This window comes from Corvus cornix, chromosome 2 (assembly GCF_000738735.6).
Source record: "Corvus cornix cornix isolate S_Up_H32 chromosome 2, ASM73873v5, whole genome shotgun sequence".
NCBI lineage: Eukaryota > Metazoa > Chordata > Aves > Passeriformes > Corvidae > Corvus > Corvus cornix.
Genome location: NC_046333.1, coordinates 70,322,588 through 70,339,122, shown reverse-complemented (window position 1 = coordinate 70,339,122; position 16,535 = coordinate 70,322,588). Strand labels below are relative to the sequence as shown.

The 16,535-nt window shown below is 41.1% G+C and overlaps 1 protein-coding gene across 1 annotated transcript; it reads left to right on the top strand.

Moving 5' to 3' along the window:
• Positions 1-443: 443 nt before the first annotated feature.
• SERPINB5 (serpin family B member 5) lies at positions 444-15,488 on the top strand. The gene is made up of 7 exons (XM_010413339.4): positions 444-572; positions 5,789-5,963; positions 8,600-8,737; positions 9,754-9,871; positions 11,067-11,209; positions 12,582-12,749; positions 13,967-15,488. Exons 2-7 carry the CDS (start codon positions 5,790-5,792, stop codon positions 14,357-14,359), a joined length of 1,134 nt encoding a protein of 377 aa, XP_010411641.1. The 5' UTR covers positions 444-572; position 5,789; the 3' UTR covers positions 14,360-15,488.
• Positions 15,489-16,535: the final 1,047 nt, after the last annotated feature.

Here is a 16,535-nt window from a genome sequence, read left to right as displayed (position 1 = left end):
TAAGATACTGTCTTAATGCATATACAGATGCAAAGTGCCCAGCCACACACTTCTACGTGTTTTGGTTGTCTTCTGGGTCTCCTTTTCACTATTACAATTTTTCTGCAAATAGCGGTAATACCAACTGCAGTTTCTTGAAGTGCTGATTTTGCTGAGAAGGTCTTTTAATTGCTCGTCAACTCCTGCATTTTCTCCTTCATAGCCTTCGTTCATTCTTGTCTGGTGCCTTTTGTACTGTGCTTGCTGAAGGCAACAAACAGGGCTGCTCTTTCCTGCCAGAGCTTGTTGTTGTCTTCAGTGGCTGGGCAGGCAAAGACAACTCTGGTGTGAATCATTTTGCTCCTCCAATGTAGGAGTTGCCTCGAAGAGTGATTAAGGGACGGGAAAAAAAAAGCGAGAGTGAGAGGGAGTGTGTGTGTGTGCGCACAAATTGAGGTTGGGAAAGTGGGAGTGGTGTCAATGAGTAGTCAAGTAACAGAGTCTTCTGCTCAGCAAGGTTTCAGCACGGGCAGCTGGTTCTTCGTGCTGTGCTCAGGTCATTGATTCGTTTACCAGGATTATAGCCTTGCAAAGTAAGTACAGCTTTTCTTCATTCTCTGATATTTTAATTTATGCCGAGCTAATAGTTAACAAATCTTGGCTGTGAAACATAATTGTATGGAGGGAGTGGGATAAGGAAATTTGAACAGAAAATGTACGTATGGAATTGAAGAAGCTTTTTTTGCCTTCCCAAATGACAGTGTTTTGGTTTCATTTCAAAACTGCTGCAATTGCTATGCTAGATTTCTTTCTCCCTGGAAAGATTCATTGGAAGCAGTGAATAAGATCTGGCAGGTGAGACATCATGGGCATTAGGAATTATTAAAATATTGTGGTTTATTGCAAATGGCTATTCCCATATCAGAAAAAGCAGGTTGTGTACGATGCCATGAAAATCACCCATGTGCCAAAGTATGATTTAGGTTGGTTTTTAAGCCTCTGCTAGAGAGGAATATTCCTCTCCTTTTCTGCAGAGGTGTGTGCGCTCTGCTCTGTTTGCTCCAAGTTATTAACCAAATGACTAATCTGCACTCATTTAAAGTGAAGGACAGGAACTTAGGCCTAGTAATTACAAATTTATTTTCAGTGCGACCATTTAGTTTGAACAATTCATTGGCTACTGAAGTACAACAAAGCCTATTGCAGTGGCTTGTTTCTCTTTCCTTCCTGGAGTGACTTTCCCTGCTCTTTTGCTGACAGTGCTTTTTCCTCAACCATATGGGGTGCTCTGGTCCCGCATCAGTCTGATATCTTGCATTTCTCAATGTCTGTTCAGAGGAAATTATGTCCTTGTTTTTTTATCCAGGTAGTTTCCCAGGTGAAGAGTTGTCATTTCTGTAGAAGAAGAAAAGGCTCACAGAAATCTTTTATTTCCTTTGTTTCTTGTGTTTGCTGAGTAAGAGTTGAAGTGGGGTCATGTTAAACACTTGATCTAGTTTCATATTAATGCCTCACTTGTGAAATTTGCATGTGGGTTGTTTCATATAATTCGTCCTTTTGGAATTTTGTTTGGACTGGAGAGACTACAGTGCTGGCACTCACAGTTCCTGAGATATAGACCCAATATAACCCCCAGCACTGGATGGCCAGCATTGTTGGTGCTTTATCTGCCACAGGTGTCTTCTCCTGGAAGGACTGTTTAACTGAGACAAGAATAAAATAAATACTTGCTCTGTTTTATCGGATTTTTCCTGCCATACAGCTAGCTTGACTTGTCAGACATTTCTACTCAGATGTTGCTATTCTTTTGATTATAATTTTAAATATAAGTTATATTTAGATTTACCCTTAGTAAGCAGATAGTAAACAAAGCTTTCCTGGTTTTTTTTTTGTTTTTTTTTGGGGGGGGGGGTGGGTGCGGTTGTTGTAGTTGTTGTTTCATCCACGAGTGACTAAGCAAAAATGCTGTCTTATACCAATAAAAAAGTTTAAATCAGGTTTTTCTGAACTGGTTCAGTAGCCTTTCAGCTCCCTTCTGTATTTGAAAATGTTTCTTTCATGCTATGACAGTCAGTTTTAAATAAAGCTGGGCGGATTGCAAGCTCCAAGTGCTTAGAAGATGCCCCACTGCTGCGGGCCTTTCTGTAAATGCTGACATCCTGCTTTCCTGGGAAAGGAGGGACCCAACAAGAACCCATGCAGCAGGCCTTTTTAAAATTTCATTTTCAGTTTTTTGACTCCTCCCTGTTTGAGGGTTCCCTGTGATTACTGACTCAGGAGCTACATCTGATTTCTGAGACTGTTAATGGGCAGCTAATGGGCTTTCCTCTCACTGGGAGCCTCAACCCTTCTCAGTTGTCTGGAACTGGCTTTACTGGACTTGCAAGGCTTGGGGTGCTCAAGGCTTTAAAGAGATTTAAGATTTTTTACTGTAAGTTCTTTTCAGTAATATGAATGTTGTGAGCTCTTAAATATAATAATAATAATGATAAAAAAGAATATGGTTAGAATAGAATAGAATGGAATATAATAGTCATTAATAAATGGAGAATAAAAAACTGACTGACCGGTTGAAAAAGATGGTGGAATAGACATTATCATTTACTATCCAGCCAATCATTCAAGGTTAAGGGTGCAACTGACCTTTTTTTCCCAACAAAATGCCCTGAATGGTCCTTATTTCAATAGTAGCATTAAAAGAAAGAAATTAGAATGGAGAGCTTTGCCACTACCAGAAAGAGTTTCACTCTGCATGAAAGAAGCTTTGAGAGTATCAGCAGTTAGTGGGTAAACAAAGGTAAATAAATGGCTCACCATGAAATACCTCCTGTTTTTCTCACTGAAAAGAAACATTGAAACTTTATAAAAAAGGATCGAACATTAATACTATCAGAGTTACTAATGAGGTCAGAGGAGTTTTTAAGCCATGGTACAGCTTTTAACTGGCATAAGAAGAAGAGTTTAATTAAATTATGTAAAATTTCCTATTTTATTTTCTTACTCTGAATGTCTTGCAACCCAAGGAAGTGAAACACAGCGCATCTACATCTCAAAGTCAACATTAGGCTGGAAAGGAACAAGGGGTATTTTAATTGGTTATGATTTCATGTTGATTTTTAGCTTGTAAGGAAGATCCAGAGGCCTAAATAGAATAATATCATGCCAGCCAATACTGAATAAAATACTTTACTTCATTAACAAATTAAGTTTTTTTCAGGTATATGGCATGACTCGTGAGATTCTTTGTATTATTTGTCTTTTTGAGGGTGGTAGATGTTTATTGAATGACGCATTCTTGGTTCACTGGGTAATTTTCCACCAGTTGCTCAGTAAGAAATACCTGTGAAGTTAGTACTTGCCCCAGATGTTCAATTTTGGGGGGTGTTGGTGGTGTGGGGTGGGGCAGAGAGAAAGGGACTGAGAAGCAGACACAGTATACGTGTGTTCATGAGAGAATGTTGAGTTAATGGCAAAGATAAGGTTGGTAGCCTATGCAGGGGAATTTATTTAAGACACGCACAGGCACAAAAGAGCACATTTGTGATGAGAAATGGCAGGGAGGCATTTTAAGGAATGATTTTATGTTTGCTTCTTTGCCCCTGTTGTTGCAAGTTACTCCCTCAACAGCAGTCTCAGTCCTTCAAACTTGTTCTGTCTTTTGCCACTGTCCTGCCTAAAGCTCTCCTCCTTTAAGGTGCTGGCAAGCTCGACTTTTCTGGTAATTAGTTGCATTCATGCCTGAGAAATTGTGTCTACATAAATGAGGTGGATGGTTGCAGTGCTGGGCTGGCACTTGGTCCTCTCTTTGCACCCATAAGATCTCTGAGAGGTTTCCTGAACCTCATTATGACATCAGCTCAATGCCTGCTGATGCTGCAAAACGGAATCTCTCATGGAAAATTTCTCTTTACCAAGCAGCTGCCAGAGACTGCCAGAGTGGATTGTTGATTGGAAGGTGGACAAGTCCAGCCAGACCCATTCTGAATTCAGAGTCTGGCAAAACCTCTGGATGTTGCGAAGCGTGCTCCTCTGTATTTTTATGTGGAGATAAATTTCTCCAGTGAAATATGTTCATTGTTTGCTGTCTTTAAGACAAATTCTTTTTCTTTTTTTTTCCTTCCCCCAGTGGGAGGGGATTTGTTAGCAAACAGTTTGTTGCTAATACCAACAGTCAGAATATTTTTGCAAGAGTGCAGGGCTGGTTAGGTGTGCTTTTCAAATGCTGACTTAAAAAGCCTTGGTTTAATGCCAGTATATCTTTTTTCTTTTTTAACTTGATTAAATGCTGTGAATTTCACTAACCTTTTATACTGCATCTTTTAGCCTAAAACAAATTAGCTGTCACATAAAACAATTGCCTTACCTAATAGATCCAAGAACATGTATAAGTTAATTAAAATAAAAATAAAGACATTTATTTTGTAAAAGGCCTTCTGTAGTCAAACAGGTCTTATGAGTAAATCAAAGTGTTTTCTCTACTGTGTTGCAGGCAAATTACATGCCTGTTCTGTTACTCCCACAAAAAAATAGTTATAAAAATTTATAACTACCACAAATTATTTGGAAGTCATTACTGCTGTCAAATACCACAGCTGCTCTAGAGTGTCTCTGTACAATGGTGTCAGATGTTCAGCTACATTTGGGAAGTAGAACACATGCAAGAATTTCCATTTCCTTTCTGTCTCTGTCAATAGCTTTGATGGAGATGTTTAGCACCAATTTTAACAGCTTCCTCTTTTTTAGGGATACATGGTATTGGGGGCATAGTAGTGTCAAATTCACTATGCCAAAGGGGTCATCTTCTGTGTGATTGCTGGTCTAAAGCCAGACTTGTGCTATTGACTGAAATTCTGTGGTTCACCCTTGTTGGCTTGAATCTACACAAATGTGCTTATACTGAAGTGCAGCTTCAGGTATGGGAAAGCAACTTGGAAGATGGGAATAGTCTCTGGCTTTCCCAGAGCATGGACAGCAGCAACTGTGCCTTGCCATTCCTGACTGCATGGGTCATGTAACAGTCCTGTGGCAACTGCAGTTACTGAGAGTGGCTAGGACAACCTTTGAGTTAAAACAGTGTAAGTGATGGGTGGGCACACAGCAGTATTTTTTAGAAGGCCTCCTTTAAGTTTCTAAAACAATCTCAACCTACAGGACCAGACAGCTTTCTGGAGACTTCTAGCAAGGCCAGGGATAATGGGCAATCAACCCTAAGAGGAAGGACATGTACCAAAGCTAAAGATTTAATGGACAATTAGCCATGAAGCAAGAGATAGAGAAGTTATGAGAACATTAAAGACCTGTCAGAGCCAGGAGAGCCCAGAGCCTAGGTGAAGTACCTTCTGAGTTGGCACATTTTAAGAGTATCAATTAAAAACAGATTAAATGAATATATTATCCAATCTGACTCAGTGTGTGTGGGTCACCCTGACCTACACAGATTTTCTCAAGTGCTTCTGATAATACTGGCTCTACATAACGTGGCATTGCCCACTGTCACTTGACAATGGTGGCTATTACTGAATGTCTCCTCTCCTCTCCTCTCCTCTCCTCTCCTCTCCTCTCCTCTCCTCTCCTCTCCTCTCCTCTCCTCTCCTCTCCTCTCCTCTCCTCTCCTCTCCTCTCCTCTCCTCTCCTCTCCTCTCCTCTCCTCTCCTCTCCTCTCCTCTCCTCTCCTCTCCTCTCCTCTCCTCTCCTCGACACCCAGTCCAGATACTGGTGCCAGCCTCTTTCAGTGCTCTAACCCAGCCCCAGCACAGCAGGAACTAGAATTACAACCTGAGTCATCTCTCTTTTCCCTTTTTCATTTCAGGATGACAATGGACGCTCTGCAACTAGCGAACACTGCCTTTGCAGTTGATATGTTCAAAAAGCTATGTGAGAAGGACAAAACAGCCAATATTATTTTTTCCCCACTGTGTACCTCAACGTCTCTGGCTCTGGCATATAAAGCTACGAAAGGTGATACTGCAGACCAAATTAAACAGGTAAGCTGTCAGCAACCTGTTCTGTGGCTGCAAAATTATATGGCTGTTGTAGGTGTCTTTCTTACTGACTCTTGTTAACGTTCTCCTGGATGTCTGGTTCTTGTGTAAGACAAACTTCAAACCATCCCTCCAAATTTCCTCAGTGGTTCCACACTCCATGGCCCTGCACAGCAAAAGGTTGCAACTCTGTCTTAAAGAAAAATCTTTTCAAGCATGTACAAGGTGGAAGTGGACATGGCAGAGTCCTTACAGATGTATTAAAGCCTTGTCTCCTTTTAGCGTAGTGTTTCTGGCTACAAGTCACGGTCCAGATCACTGCATTTTCTGGGTAACTGTTATTTTATTATTCAAGAATGCTTAAGCTTTACAGAATTGAAAATGATTTTGCCATTGCTGTCAGCAGCAAGTATGTGTAGCAGCCCTGTCACTGACTTTTCCCCTTTCTCCAGCAGTACTGTGAAGAGGAGGTGGGTGCAGTGGAAGGGGCACAATTTCATCCATGTTTCTCCTTACAAGCAGCTCATGATGTTCGAGGGGTTTCCAGCTCCATGATCCAGCATGGCAGTCATGATTCAATCAGTTTATGGAGCTCACACTGTGGTGCAGGGAGTCAGCCCGGCAGCCTTGTCTGCTGCCTCTGTGCAAGCAGAGATTGAGCTGGATCCTTTTTATCCCAGTGAGGGTCCCCATGGTTTCTGCAGTTACCTAAAGGTGCATGAAATGCAAATTAAGTATGCAGTTGTATGCTGATTATCACCTGGCTCAAAGAGACTCTCTACATATTTGAATGTATTTTTCCTCCCTTGGGAATTCCTCCATGTACTTTCTCATTCACTGAAAGTACCCATGAGCACAGCCTTCTGTGCCCTTACTTATGCCACAGATTACAGGGAGTCTTGTGCTGTTCACAGAATATGTCCATGAAAATCATAGAATCATAGAATGGTTTCTGTGGGAAGGGACCTTAAACCCCCTTGCCATAGGCAGGGACATCTTCCACTAGACCAGGTTGCTCTGGACCCTACCCAACCTGGCTTTGAAGACTTTCAGGGATGGATCTTGTAAGCACTGCAAATTTTTCCAAACAGCATTTTAAAAAAATAATTAAAATTAAAATGGTACCCTGAAGCTCCCTCACCATTTCAAAATTCAAGCATTGTCGTTCTGATGGGAAAGTTAAAAATATTACCCTGCCCTTATTTTGTTTTCACTTGTGTCTGCAATTTGCTTTGAGCCATTCCATAATAACAAGTTAACCTGCACATCCACAAATGGAGCTCTGTTACACAAGCGCACTTACGTTTCATATTTCTCTAGTGGTATTTAAAAAGTGCTGACTACAGATGCTAAGGAGAGCTTGGTATGCTTTTAAGTGTAATATCTTCTATTTTCCATGTCTATTCTAGCTTCTGCCTGCCCCTGAGTTTGTACTTGGGTTTTAAATACTAGATTCAAAAGGCGCCGGATTGGCAGCTGTACTCTGGAACATCAGTCAACAAACTTATGCCAAAAATTCTCCAAGGTAGAGAAGCTGCAGTAGTTTTCTCCTCCAGCCTAGTTCCCAGGCACAGAACCCTTCTGCATTTAATATGCAAAGAGATAAAACTGTTGGAGAAAAAGGAAATAAGTTGAGAACATTGTTTCTAAGGAAATGGACTTGGAGTTTGGCTATGAGAGCTCTGCTGCTGCTGTGTTGGGAGTTTATTTCTTTCTTCTCCCGCTGAGCAAGGAGAGGGGAGGACATGGAGGGGTGACTAAGGCAGAGCAGCAATTTTGTATGTGAAGGTGTGATGTGTTCTGGGAAAAAGAGCAGGAGTGATGTACAAAGGGAAAAGAAGGTTACAAGTGCCTGCTGTGCCTCATGAGGGAATTTGAGGCAGGTGAGAAGGGTTGGACAGGCTTCCTGTAATGAAACAGCCACCATCAAAGATCCTGTAATAAGTAGGCATTAAAACCTGTAATTCATATTTATAGGGTTATTTTCGAACAAAGGCATCATTACCCCAGTATTTCCTAGAACTGGACTTGTCATTCCCAGGAGTTGGGAGGTGGCCACGTGTGGGTCAGCAGCCCTACCCACAGTTATACTGTGTCTACAAAACCAGACACAGTTATCTTTATCTGATCAGTTTTTGCTGAGATATCATGTGATGTCATGTATTAGTCACAGCAGTCAGAAAACCTGATGGTCTGTCAAGCAGTTTTAAAGGTGTAGCCCACTTCTAGAAAGGAGATTATCTGGGACTCTCACGTATCTGGCTTTAAAACTTCAGGATTTTGGGTGGGAATGTGAGTTTGGCAAAAACATTATGACTCTGTACTATGGATTTTTAGTTGACTAAGTCACATCGCCATCATGAACAGCTCTGCTAGCTTCCTTGGATTGCTTATAGGAAAGAAATGCATTTGGAAAAAGTTCTGGTAGGATCAGGTTTTTTAGATTTATGTAAGCATGCCAAATACATAAATGATTTTTGAGTAACAACAGTGAGAAGCTCTGTCATTAGCTTAAATACAAAAAGCCACAGCTCTGGTCACAAACTAGCATTATTTTTTGCTAAGCTAGGAATGTTTAGACAATAATGATAATAATAATAATAAAAGATGCTTAGTGTTTTATCATGTTCATTTAACAGGTGCTCCATTTACAAGATGTCAAAGATGTTTCTTTCGGGTTTCAAACAATAACTTCAGATGTTTCCAAACTCAGCTCTTTCTTTGCACTGAAAATGGTCAAACGGCTCTTTGTAGACAAGTCTCTCAATCCTACCACAGTAAGTACTGCAGGAAAACCCTGGTGCTATGAATTGCTTGGCCATCATGTTGATGGATTATGGTGTCAGACTGCAATGTTTTTTAAAATAAATTCTCTTACTTTTGGCTGTTGGTTGACTGGACTCAAATGATAAACAGCATAATATTGTCTGCTGCCATAAAGGTTTGTAGGAGGATGGATGAGTCTGCTGCTTGACCCCAAGCTGTGCAACTCTTACAACACTTTTAGTTCTTTCATTAATATGGTTTAGGTCACTAGTGAGTTTGGTTTTGAGTGCAACATAACTTCTATGCCACATCAAAGTCTTTGCATTGCAAGTATGAGTGAAAATGAGTATAAAAAAATTGGTGGTGCAAGTGTGTGTCCAGTTCACACACCCAAGTAATTACTGCTTTAGTTTTAAGCTTCAGTTTTCTTAATGTGCCTGAGAAGGCAGAAGCCTGACTATTGAAGCAACACAAGTGAAGAAGGTGGTGTTTGGCCTTTTAACTTATGAACCTTGCAAAAAACTGAGAAAAATGCTGTGTGTGTTGGGGTTTTTTTTGCCAAAGTTGTCTTTGAGTAGAGTTCCAAGCAAGGATAACATTAGCCTAAAAGTGATATTTCAGAAAGCTCAACATGCTGCAGTGATGCTGTGATTGGATCACCTGCTGTTCAGCCTCTGCTACAGCAAAGGCCGGCACCCATCCAGAGCAATAAATGTCTCCCCTGGTGAGGACAGACATGATGGGAGCAGACTGTGGCCTCTATCTCAGTCGTGCTCAGGCCTGGACTGAGGGTTGTTTTATCCTGTCAAACTCTGGCAACATGGTCGCTCCTGCAATGTCCAAGTCACTTCAGCTGCTGATGTAACACCATCGGACTGAAGATGACCTTGGGAGTGATGTGCTGGATGCAGGCGTGCGTCCTTGTTGTCTCCTATGGTTACGTAACGGCTTCCTCGACTAATAATTGACTCCTCAGCTACCCAATGGCATTTAACCAAGCATGACTTTGGTTACTTGTGTCTTCCAGGACTTCGTCAACTCCACAAAGAGGCCTTTTCCATCTGAACTGGAATTAGTGGAGTTCAAAGAAAAAACTGAGGAAACCCGACAAAAGATCAACAAATCCCTTTCAGAGCTAACTGATGGTGGGTACAGCTTAACCTTGGGGATGCTATTTGCCTCTTCAGAGAAAGATCTTTAGCCTGGTGACACGTCTTTAGGAGTAAATACATAGTGAAAGCAGACTAGGCCTACTATTTGCATTAATGAGGATTAGCAGCATCAGCCTGTTTTGAAATCACTGACTTCACTGCTGCAGCACTTCTGAAGGCAGAAATGTGAGATTGACCTTGTATTAGCCTTGGGGAAAGCTGCTCACATTTGACTGCAGCAGGATGGTTTGGGAGAATGACAGGTCCTGGCTGTGGAGCATCACAACATGTAAAACCAAAACATCGAACCCTCTAATTCCTTTAAAAGCTTCATTGTACTGGGAAGTTCTTGTTGGACTCTGAATTCCAGGCTGTTAATTAATATCTCAGCTGCTTTTGCCAGCAAGGGTGCCACAAGCAGATGTGGGTCTCTCATTTGCTGTCCTGTGGAAGCCCCAGCAGAGGTGGCCCTGGGGTTGGTTGCCACCTGTTGCCCTCGTGTGGTGCAAATATGGAAACACCGCGCACGAATCCGGTCCTTCCCAGGCTGGCACAGGTGCCCATGGGGAGGCACCTCGCCCTGCCTGTGCCGCTCGAAGAGAGGACTTGCCTCCCCAGTGCTCTGAATTCAGGGTCATTTATGGCAGTGCTCGAGCAGATCTAAAACAGAGAGAGTGGGACATGGCGTTCACCTACTCTTTTGAGGTCTGTAGCGGTATTTGGTTATTGACTGTAATCTGAGCAGCACTTTTTGTTATCCCGGTTATTTTATTCTCATGTGTCAGTCTAGAAAAGAGTAGCTGCTAATTTGAAACTTCCCTTCAAGTCTTGCTCTCCAAATGACAAATGTTTTTTCACTTAAACCTGTTGAATTGCGCTGAAAACTCAGCACCTTCTTTAAGGTACTGAACAAAAGCAGGAGATGTAGTTTTGATTGCATGCGATATAAACCAATGAAACATGTCATTTGGAAGATCTGCCTCTATCCCAAACCCCATATCAAGAATTAAGATGCGCTTCTAAGTAAGTGCTCCTTTTTGAAATTTTCTGTTAGAAATAAAATCTTTTATCTGTGAGATGCAGGACACAAATGTGTTTAGTTCAGTGAAATATTACCATATTAGCTTAAAGCAATTGATATACCATTAATGTATTGTTGTATTAACAACCATCTTAAACCTGTTCACAGGAAAAATGGAGACTGTTTTGAATGAGGATAGTGTAAGTGACCAGACTCAGATCCTTCTACTTAATGCAGCTTATTTTGTCACAAACTGGATGAAGAAGTTCCCAGAGGCAGAGATCAAAGAATGTCCTTTTAAAGTCAACAAGGTATGTTCTGAAAAAAAAAAAAAAAAAAAAGAAAGGTGCTGTTTCCTCGCATGAAAATGCAAACTTTGAGCTAACAAGAGAAAATGAGAAATGTTTATTACCATGGCATTCTTAGACTCTATCTAATTTTACACAGTGTTGCAAGGGTTCCAGACTGTCCTGGGAGTATTTTTAGACAACATGAGCTGAGTATAAGTGGTCAGGAGCATCCATTATCTGCAAGGAGATGAGCATTCATGTGCATGGGTGGCTTTTTCCAAGAGATTGGAAGGTTGCAGGTACAAGAGGCTGCATCCCAAACCCTGCAGAGGTGAAGCACATTGCATTTCTTGAGCTAGTGAAATGTGTGCAGTTGTGTCACCTCTTTGAGTACATCCCTTAGGTGCCTGGCCCTGTGTTTTCCTCTTCAGAGATGTCATCCCATCAATCTTCCTCATTCTAGTCAAGCTCAGGACTGCAGCCCTCTGCATATCAGTCCTGCTTAGCCATGAGGCTCAAGTGGGAGTAGCACCTGTGGCTGGTGCATTCAGGAATCTGTGACTAGTGATGAACATTGTAATCAGACAACTTTAAGCCAAGATACAAAGCTGCACAACATTTGTGAGATAAAGAGATTATATTCCAAATATACACACACATACATATAGAGAGAGATGCAGGAACAAAGTCAGAGTTTCAGGTTCACTGAAAATATTCATAAATTATTTCATAAGCCAATAGTTCCAGCTAAAAAAGTTTTAAAATCATACAATCAACACTAAGATTTTTAAGTGAAACATCTCAAGGTTGTTTTTTCCCCTAAAGTAACATTTTTCTACTGAATTTGAATTTTGAACGTTTTCGTGTGGACAGAACAGTTTTTAAATCTTCCCTATGAAATAAAGTGTTTTGTTTTGTTTTGTTCAAAAGCAAAGACTTAGGGATTTAGGTGAGCCTGAAATTTCTTCTGATTCTGTTTCAACTCCTGAACCAAAATATCAATTATTGGTCTGAACAGTGTGACCTTCACTGTTGAACTGTGCTCAGTGCTTGACGCTTGCTAGCATTACAGTGCCACATAGACAGTGTAGTTGGTAGCACTCTGTGAAAAGGCGTGAAGGGCCACCAATACTAGCTAAATTGCTCTTTAAGGCACATCCCCAATATGTTGCTATTGTATTAATTAGAATTCTGTTCCACTTTTCTTTGCAAAGCTGCCTACTGTAAAAAGCCAACAGTCTCTCACTGCTGCTTTCATTACCTATGAAAGCCAACAAATTCTCTGGTGGTAACTCAATCTACCACTTCCATGCAAGCTTACAAACTTTCTTCTGCCACCATTGTATCTGTGAATTAAAAGGAATGATAGATTTTTTTCCTCTGTGTTTTGCAGACTGAAACTAAACCAGTGCAGATGATGAATCTGGAAGCTACTTTTTGCCTGGGCTATGTAAAAGATTTAAATGTTGCCATTCTTGAGCTCCCATGCCTTAACAAACATATAAGCATGCTCATTCTCCTGCCCAAAGAGATTGAAGATGAGACCACTGGCTTGGAGAAGGTGAGAGAAAAAAATAGAATTGCTATGATACTTCCTTTGGAAACAGCCCATATAATGCCATATGTTTATGGAAGATTTTTGTTATTTAGAAGCAATGCATAAGGAAACAAAAAATAACTTTCCTGTGAATTTACCTTCTCATTCTGCTTCTCTGTTCCTAGTCTTTGTGGCATCATCATTTTCACCATGTCCACGTGTGAGGCTGTAAATGAGGCTTTGTTCTAGATAAGGAGTGCACAGAAAGCAGTATAAAGTGTAGAAGGTGCCCTTATTTCTGGTGTCCTTATTTTTTTTTTCAATTGACATGTATCCATGATTTATTTTACTAAGGTCTTACACTTCTCCAAGTTTTAATTTTAAGCAGAGGTGCCTGAAAACGAGACATTTTTAATTACAATTGCACATAAATGTGAAAATTAATATGGCATTTCCTACAGAACAACAATTTCTTATGTAATTTCTCTGTGAAAATTTTAGAACATATTTTCACCCCTCTTCAAAGTTTATTAATGACTAAGTAATTAATAATATTAATTAATACTAAAATTATTTAAGGATTAAAAAACTGATGATCACGCAAGTCTCCTTTGTAATTTGCTGCAACTAGCCACAAATTTTAAAGGCAGGCAGAATCTGTCTTTGCAGCTGTAAGATACTTTTATATGTTGGAGTAAATTATGGAACACACCTATCATAAAATGCAAGTGAGGCCTTTCCTCATACCAGCTTGTTGTGGACCCACATTCTGCTTCCTCCCTTTCCAGTTTTAAAAAAAATTGCGTGGACGGCTGCATGTTTGTTTAAGATCAGGCTCTGTATTTGGATTTTCTGTCCCAAATACCAGCAATTTCATTACTCTGTAGGGTCAGGAATAAAGACTTTTGGATCTCTGCCAGTTGGCCAGGTGTAACTTGGGTAGGGACTGTCTTCCTCAGGTTCCTTCATTTGGCTGTTGAGGTAATTGGTTATCTAAAGCTTGCCACAAGACCGCATGCAGAAATGCTGCTCCAGAGGCATGTCCCATGGATTCAATCATACTTTCATCAATGTAACTGAGAGTGTGTTAAGCCTGAATGCTATGGTTGTGAATTTATTTATTTATTTATTTATTTTTTGGAGTCTTGATAGGAGTGACAAGTTCAGGAATGGTCTTTTTTCCCCCTCTCTCTCTTTCCTTGGACTGCTCATTAATTTCCTTTGTTCCCTTATGCTTTCAGCTGGAAAAGGCACTGACCCCTGAGACATTATTACAGTGGACCAATCCCAGCATGATGGCCAACACCAAAGTGAATGTATTTCTTCCAAAGTTTAGCGTGGAAGGTGACTATGACCTGAAGCCACTTCTGGAAAGCCTGGGAATGACAAATATCTTCAATGAAAGTGCATCAGATTTCTCTGAGATGTGTGAGACAAAAGGTGTGGTTGTGTCAAAGATCATCCATAAAGTCTCCTTGGAAGTAAATGAACAAGGTGGTGACTCCCGAGAGGTACCAGGATATCGGATTCTGCAACACAAAGATGAATTTAAAGCTGACCATCCATTTATCTTTTTGTTTAGACACAACAAAACTCGCAACGTGATTCTTTCGGGCCGATTCTGTTCTCCTTAGGTGGGGCACGTTCATTATGAAAAAGCACAATTACATTTGTGATGGTGCACACTCCTGTAAAGCTTTTCTTCCTCACTATCACCTTTGAAAGGAAATGTAAGAGGTTCATATATTGGCTGAGTAATACAATGTACTCTACATATGCAGCAGAACTAGTTTCTCTCCTTTTGTTTTCTCCCCTGTAGCAGAATAATTTCCACTGTGAAGAACGCACCATATTTTATTGAGAAGTATCCCAGTTTCAGCAACAAGAACATTTGGTTCCTCTGTGACACTTTTTTCCCAAAATGAAGTGAACTGAGAGCCTGATTTAAGATAGACCAGGAGCTGGAAAGGGCTCTAGGAGGAATAGCTGCATTCCTGCTCCCTAGTTAAACCTCTCTCCCTCGTGACTCACACTCTCTGGATTCTAATGCCTAAAAGGGGAAATGTGGACATGTGGTATGATAGCTCTCCCCCTGTACCTGGCCACACTCTGGTGGTCCAGGGTGTCCTACCAGACTCTGCCAACACGCAGTGAAGCAGTGCACAAGTTCTGCAGCATAGTTACAACAGTTCAGGCTGGCATCAGAATTTGCACCTGTGAAACAGCAGCCACACTGAGGCCTATGGACACCAGAGGCAAAAATAATGGGGACAATATGTGTCTCCAGAAGACTCTTCACCATGAGCTACATCAGTTCCCAGACTGGGGAGGTTGGACTCTGCTGTGTGGCCTTTTTTGACTCATTCCCTTCAGACATGGAAGATGGGACAAGTTCACTGCAGCCATGAGGAACCCTGTTTTATATATCCTAAGGAAAAGAACATTATGCAATTCAAGGCTAGAACACAGTTGGATTAATACTGGAAGTGCCACACTTTTCATGCACAGATTATCTGCCATTTCTAGCTCTGGATTCAGCATTAAGGAAACTCCTTACAGTTACTTAATGACTGAAGCATGAGAAAGAAATAAGGACTTCAACTTGAGTGAAATTAACATTGTAATTGCTAGTCTTCAAATTCCACGTGAGATTATGGTAATCAGATTTCATTTCTATCTAAAGACTGCCTGCTGCATATGTTCAGTACTCGTTTACCTAATTACTGTTCAGAATAAAGCACTGTAAAACCTGTGTCAAATGTACAATACCTCTAGTCTGAGTCTGTGTGTTCACTGACAGTGTCAGTGTTCACACCTGACTTCCAATAAATTACAGGAATAGAAATAAAAAGATTCACTTAGGCCACAAAGTCAAATTAAAATAAAACCCCAACTAAGTGAATGTCTGGGTTGCCCTTCTGAGCCACATGATGATAGTTCCCAGTAAGGACTGTGTTACTAGGTGGTCGGGGTACATGCAGAATTCAGTTACGTATCCTCAAAAGAGGAGCATTTTACTTGGGAAATCCTCTTGGTACCTCAGGTCTGAAAGAAACTGGAAAGAGATCTCTAAATGAGAACATGCAACAACCCCTAATATGCATCATTTCAACCTCACAGCACTGGTTATTGTGAGGAGTTCTGTTTTGATTCTTGAACTTAACAACCCCTGAGAAGCCTTTAGTCACAATGATTCAGTAGCTCCCTCGGTGGAACTACTTTAATAGTCTAATGCCTTTTAATGCCAGAGGGTTAACTGGGGTCTTTGGCCCATATCTTTGAGGGTACTGAGGAGAATAACTTGCACCAAAAGCAATGGGAGGTGAGACCCTGCAGACCTCTGGGGGTCTTTGCTGATATGCATCAGATGTTCTGTACAGGGGTAGTGGTCAGAAGAATGAAAAATACAACAATTACTGTGAGCCCATCCTGTCTGAGAAGGGCTTAGCTGCAAAGATCTTTACTGGCTCAAATTCAGTGATACCTGAATGCCTGGAAATGATTGATGCACCCCATCATTGTCTGATCTGCTCTGAAGGCTGGGGTCAGATGTATCTAGGGCTGTTATCACTGTGGCTTCTACTGGCTCTCCTTCAGGACTGAACTGTGGGTCAGGACATCGTGCTTGGAGTTGGTGACTAAGCAGCTGCACAGGCAGTCCATGCATAGAGAAGGCGGACTTGCTGCCTCTGCTCTGTACAGTTTGTGTTTGGACACTGACTCTTTGTCAGGTAGTTCCAGTTGTCCATCGGGCCATTTCATGCTTACTGCTACATCTCTGCTGGTCTGCTAGGCTGATGAAAACCTCTG

Excerpts from the sequence above, each read along its gene's own strand:
- SERPINB5 (XM_010413339.4), top strand. The coding sequence starts at position 5,790 with ATGACAATGGACGCTCTGCAACTAGCGAACACTGCCTTTGCAGTTGAT. Across the intron at positions 5,964-8,599 it reads CTGCAGACCAAATTAAACAG|GTGCTCCATTTACAAGATGT; the intron begins GTAAGCTGTCAG and ends TTCATTTAACAG. Across the intron at positions 9,872-11,066 it reads CCTTTCAGAGCTAACTGATG|GAAAAATGGAGACTGTTTTG; the intron begins GTGGGTACAGCT and ends ACCTGTTCACAG.